A 6,000-nucleotide genomic window follows, 5' to 3' on the forward strand; every position below is an offset into this window, starting at 1 on the left:
CAACAGTGCAGAGGATGTTGGGCGGGGATACCTAGCATCAGCACAAGTACCGGTGCCAGATAATCAAAGCGATGCTCAGTGAGGAGTATTACTAGAGCACAGTCCTCACTAAGAGGGAGTGTTGATTTGGGGTAGCATCGGATGTGCTCTAGCCATGAAAATTGGTGGAGAGTCTAAAGCACATGAGATCTCCAAGACCCAAAAATGGTTTGGACAGATTGTACCCGATTTGGGAGATATTAAAATAATTAATATTTTTAATAGAGTTCCTAAGTCTAAACTTAGGAAAAATAAAATATTAATGGGTATTAATATAAAACTGGGTTAGAAGGTTCCAAAAGTCATGGATCAAGTCAAATCTAATCTTAGCCATTGATTAGAGATTTAATCTTGGTCGTTGAAGGACCAACAAGAAAAATATAAGAAGAGGCTTGAGGGTCGGTTGGAAAACACACCAGAGTGATTAGTCATTCGTTTTGTTAGAGCAGGGTTGCTAAGCAAAGTTGAATCAGTGATCAGCAGCGAGAGGCAGTGAGTACTGGACAGAAAGGCAGAGACAGTGTCGAGAGACCAGCGCAGAGGCAGAGAGCGAGGAGCAGTAGCCAGAGCAGGCCACACAAATCCCAGCAGAGACAGCGCAGAGACCAAAGGGACTGCGTCATCCACACAGAGGGCAACTAGAGTGATGCAAAGGGTAGCTAGAGTGACGCAGAGGGTCCTAGAGGTTGCGCAGTGCCTCAGAGGGCTAACGCAGAGGCCAGAAGGGCCAACACAGTGCTTCAGGGTCGCTGGAGAGGGTTTCGTGGGACAGGTTTTCTAAATACCTGTTTCCGAAAAGAGGTTGCCGAATTTTGTATCTCTGTCAGGTGAGCTAGTTTGGAACCCAATTGTACTCAAGGAAATACTACATAATAATAAACCTAAGTTGCAGGAAACGCTGGCAGGGGAGGATTTTCTGTACGGAAATGGAAACAAAACGCGAAAACGCGTACGGTACAGCCCAGAAACGCGTTTTTGGACGTACTGGCATGTTTCTCGAGGTGGAAACGTGGCCAGGACGGCCGGAAACGTGTTTTTCGGCCGTATGACATCATTTCCACATGCAACTTGACTTTTTAAAAAAAAAAAATTTACTAATTTGTCTTCTAATTTTTAATTAGGTTTTTCTAATGCCTTTTGCTTCTAGATGCCTGTCTAAAGTTATAAAAGTGAACTTTTGCCCTAGTGTTGATATGCAGTTCATAAGGAAGTTTGAGGCATATGCAGTTCATGGTAATTTTAAATTCTTAAAGTAAAAGTGATATTCTCCTTTATTTTTCATTTTCATTATTTTACTTAAATTTTTAACATTACCATGAAATGACTCAAGATTTTTGAGAGTGGTTTCGCCCTCATTGGATTTCATATGGAGAAAGTTTTATTTTAGATCTCACTCAAAACCCAACAGACTTATTTGTTTTTCATGATTTCAGGATTGGGGGGATTGCAATGTTTCCATTGGATTTTATCATGTATTAGGGTATGGAACTTGTGTTTAATCAAGAGAACCAAGCCCTCTATGCAGGGGAGACTCCCAATAATCAAGAGCATGTAGGGTACTAGGGTATGAAACTTATATTTAATTAAGAGCACTAAGGTCGTTCGACTATGTAGGAGGAGACTCCCAATCAAGCACGAGACAAGAAATTAGAAATTTCTCGTGGCTGATTTTGGATAGTTCTATTTTCATTATGTGATCATTCATGAGTAAATGTGATGTAAATTTAGAGACTTATAGTTTATGCATTGACAATTGACAATTTTATCATAATGTAATAAATTAGAATGTATCATATATGCTTTATGATTGCACATATTTATTAAATGTCCTAATATATATATATATATATATATATATATATATATATTCGTGTTTCCCCGTTTCCAAAATTTGAGGGGGTCACGTTTCGTACTCGTGCCCGTTTTGGAAACTCATACCCGTTTCCCCGTTTCGTGCAACCTTGTAATAAACCCTTAGAATAGTTGCACCGGATTTCCCGCATTGGATTTTTCCAGGGACATTTGTCCAAAAAGAACAGTGTCACTTGTGTGTTTTTTTCTTTCTAACAGAGATCAAGTATCACTTTATTAGACACTAGGTTCAGCGAGGGGCAATGAAGCTTGAGTATATATCCACTAATGAACATGTAGCAAACATTCTCACCAAATCATTGCCAAGGGACAAGCATGTTTTTTTCAAAAACATGATGAGAGTGGTGAGAAACACCTTCCTCAGTAAGAGGGAGTGTTGAAAATAGTACCAAGGAGAGGTGTTACTAGGCTTTTATCCACTTTAGCCTAGTGAGCACATTAATGGTTTTTGTCTTGATGGCATTTATGAGTTATATTAATATGGGAAAAGGTACTTAGAAGTCTTGTACCATGTACTTTTTCTAATATTAAAGTCACTTGTACAATATAAAGTGGTTATCTGTTAAAAGTACTAAGTATACTTTTCTAATATTAAAGTGAGGAGAAAAATCACTTTATGAGAAAAATTAAAAAAGTACTAGGAGACTTTTAAGTGATGAGGTCAATGTATGAGGGGGGTCATTTGGGAGAAATGATCTCAACCACACATCTTGAGATTTGATGATGAAATCTCAACCATTGGATCCTAGATTTAGGGATTCAATCTTTTCCAAGGAGACAAAAGAGGAAAAGGGAAGCTCATTCTTCACTTCACATTTGAGAGAGCATGAGGAGAAGAGAAGAGTGGAGAAAACTTCAAGGAGAGGTGGGAAATTTGCAGCAATAAGAGGGGGACTCAAATCCCAAGGAGGAGAACTGTGAGTTTCAAGGAGATGCAGCACGGTTTTCAAGGAGGACAACAGCATTTATTCAGCACAAAATTTGAGGCAGTTAGGGCATGAATTTCAAGGAAGTTCCAGTGTTGTTCTGGACTGAAATTTGAGGCACGAATTTCAGGTCGGGGAGTGAAATAGAACATGAAACCGTAAGCTCCCAAGCAGTTGGAGGAAAATTAGATCTCTGACCGCGTGCCTGTTGAAGAATGAGTCGGCGACTTATAGGCAGTGGCTTGGTTAAGGGAACCCACCGGAGCCGTAGCGAGAGCGAGTCTTCATGGGGCAATTGTCACTGCTTATGGACCCGAACCTGGGTGATCTATCCATGACCAGGATGAAGCTGCTACAGGTAGCATGAAAATCAGTGGAGATTTCTGCTGTTTTCTGCACGAAATTTGAGGTGCAGTCAGCTTTGGGCATGCAGTTCGAGGCAGATCTGAGCACTGTTTCTAGGTTGTTTTTGGGCATAAATTTCGGGGAGATGGGCAGAGAAGAAATGCTAAATTTTTGGGCACAAATTTCTGTGTAAATCTGATATTTCAGTGGGCACAAATTTCCAGAATGTGTGCATTTAATGCTACAGCAAAAGGGAGATAAGTATTGTGTATTTTATGTATTTATTTACTCAAGCAATAAAATCCTCTTTTGAAGACTGGTTTTCCACAAGAGGCTTGGGGTTTTTCCAGGGTCAGATTGGCCAAAAAATAAGTGTCTCATGTGTTGTAAATGCTTGCATTTAATTATCAGCTGTTAGGAAAGAGAAAAAAAAAGAGAAACACTCTTTATTTTTGCAATTAATGCAATCTGAATTTTATATCAGCATGACAAAACTTATGGGTTGGCCCTAAACAAACATATGCAAAATTGTAAACCGGTCAAGGGTGCAGGTCATTAAATTTTTACATATATACCAATATTTTTTAGATACAATATTAGTATGATAATATGTGGAGAAAATAAATTGAAAGACAAATTGTAAAATTTTAAAATAAATGCTAGGAGCTAATCTCTGCATGTAAAGTCAAGATAAGAGAGATGATGTATACATGCATACATACAAGCACATACATATAGGTGATATATACATAAGCACGTACATACAAACAAATCAAAACAAATATGGTAAAAGCAACATGCATTCACCTTGGTTCCCCTCTGCCTGACAATTATTGATCCAGGTTTTGCAACTTGGTCTCCATATATTTTTACACCTAACCTCTTACCTATGGAATCTCGTCCGTTCTTGGTACTACCAGACCCTTTCTTGTGAGCAGCTTCAATTATCAAAGGGGCCTTCAAGGAAAATGAAATTGTGGATATCTGACCTACTGTAACAAGTTTCAAATCCCCTTTCAGATAGGAAGATGAGGAAGAGCCAGATGAGATTGAGAGCCCCTTGAATGCACCAACCAGGTTACAGCTTGCAACAACAGCAGTTCCCATTATATTTCTGCAACATCAATATAGAGAAAAACACAAATAATTTCCATCCAGTCTCTCGCAAACAGAATGAAAACTACCGGAGAAAATAGACGAAATTCCATTTAAAAATTTTCAGTATTTTACTCGCAGTCCACTTGATATTTAGACTATTTAGTACTACCAAAACAAAGTGGGTTCAGTATCTTGGCAAAATCCAAGCAGTGTGCCGCCGCCTCCTTGACAGCAATAGGTCCAATTCCCACATAACAGCATTCAACTCCACGAATCAAACGCACTCCTCTAGTTGTGAAATAGGCAATTTTATTGGATTGGGTTCATGATAATGGAATCCGTGCTCTTACGATGGAACGAGGCTGAACTATATCTCTCTTAATCTTGCATAGTAAATAATAGGCTGAATGTCACCTAAACTAACCAAAATATTCTAATCCTCTGCATCAGATAACCACGCAAATGCAAAAAATGGATAGAACCCCATTTTCAGCACAGCTCAAAACTCTCTGGTAATATCAGAATCAAGATTAACATTGTCCAAGTTCTCAGCACAAGCAGAGACCTTTAATTCAATTTCTGCAAAGCGAAGTATGGCGCCGTGTATTGAAGCAGAGATGTTCAGTGAAGAAAATGGGAAAACCACCTACCTTCAGCACTGACCTCTCCTTTACTATTTTTGTTCAAAACCGAACTATCTTCAAGCGACCTCTTCCTCGCCACCCAACCCAGATTTTGTCCTCCAGCTCCACGCCCAGTTCTAAACATTGTACTCTGCGAGACTTGCGTAGTGGAATTCAGCTCATTCCTACACCAGTTTACACAGGATAAGCATTTCGTTGTAGACCTTACAGGTGTATCAGCACTTGATTTAAATTAACAGATTCCTGGCAATTAAAATATGTTCTTGAATCCTGTAAATATTTAAGGATTCTACATATTTCACAACAACATTAAGTAAGGAGGATAAGCATTTCGTTGTAGACCTTAAAGGTGTATCAGCGCTTGATTTCAGTTAACAGATTCCTGCCAATTAAAATATGTTCTTCATTCCTGTAAATATTTAAGGATTCTGCATATTTCATAATAACATTAATATGTGCATGTCATATATGGATAGGTTTTCACTTTTGTTTTATGTTCAATTGTAATGTTTTCAAATGTTTTATAGGATATTTTTATTAGATATATTTTTTAATTTAAAAATAGTTTTTACAGTTTTTAAAAGTAACAAATTAGTAAAAAAATTTAAATTATATATCATTTTTATGTTGATAGATGGCTCTATCAAATTCTGAAGATAAATTAGGGTTTTGGAGAGTTTTTTTTTTTTAAGCTTTCATGTTTTTTTTTAAATGAAATAATTTTAATAATAACACAATTCTGCGTTGAATATTGATCAAACACTCATCAAATTAGGAAGACAAATTAGAGTTTTGGAGAGAGTTTTTGATTTATTTACTTTTCTTAGGTTTTGGTACTTTTGTAAATAAAATAAAATTTTAAGAATAATATATAATCTCTGGATTGATTAATGGTATTGAATATTGACTCTGCACCCATCAAAGTTGTTAGGGTGTGTAGGGTTTTCTTGTTTCTTTGTATAAGTATTTTGTTTTTTTCTTTCAAGCATTTATCATATCTTCTAACTCTTCCTCCCAAGTTGTTGGCATTACCTGTGTTTGAGCCATACATTTTAAATCATTTTCTAGTAGAATTT

At 37.3% G+C, this 6,000-nt stretch overlaps 1 protein-coding gene across 2 annotated transcripts in view; it reads right to left on the bottom strand.

The window, feature by feature from the left end:
- The window catches only part of LOC149180394 (large ribosomal subunit protein bL27c-like), a 58,712-nt gene extending 53,315 nt beyond the window's left edge, over positions 1 to 5,397 (bottom strand). The window contains exons 1-3 of one of the 2 annotated variants that reach the window (XM_089418171.1): positions 5,267 to 5,397; positions 4,927 to 5,088; positions 3,990 to 4,296 (exon numbers count right to left, since the gene is read on the bottom strand). In XM_089418171.1, the coding sequence (XP_089274297.1) occupies positions 3,990 to 4,296; positions 4,927 to 5,048 (429 nt within the window). In that variant the 5' untranslated portion in view covers positions 5,049 to 5,088; positions 5,267 to 5,397. Of the gene's footprint in view, positions 1 to 3,989; positions 4,297 to 4,926; positions 5,089 to 5,266 lie in introns of those variants that run through there. The other variant, XM_089418172.1, reaches the window with a different exon arrangement.
- Positions 5,398 to 6,000: the final 603 nt, after the last annotated feature.

The sequence above is a fragment of the Pinus tabuliformis genome, chromosome 3_2, assembly GCF_031772625.1.
Source record: "Pinus tabuliformis cultivar Carrire ecotype Pingquan chromosome 3_2, CPIR1, whole genome shotgun sequence".
In the NCBI taxonomy this organism is placed as follows: Eukaryota; Viridiplantae; Streptophyta; class Pinopsida; order Pinales; family Pinaceae; genus Pinus; species Pinus tabuliformis.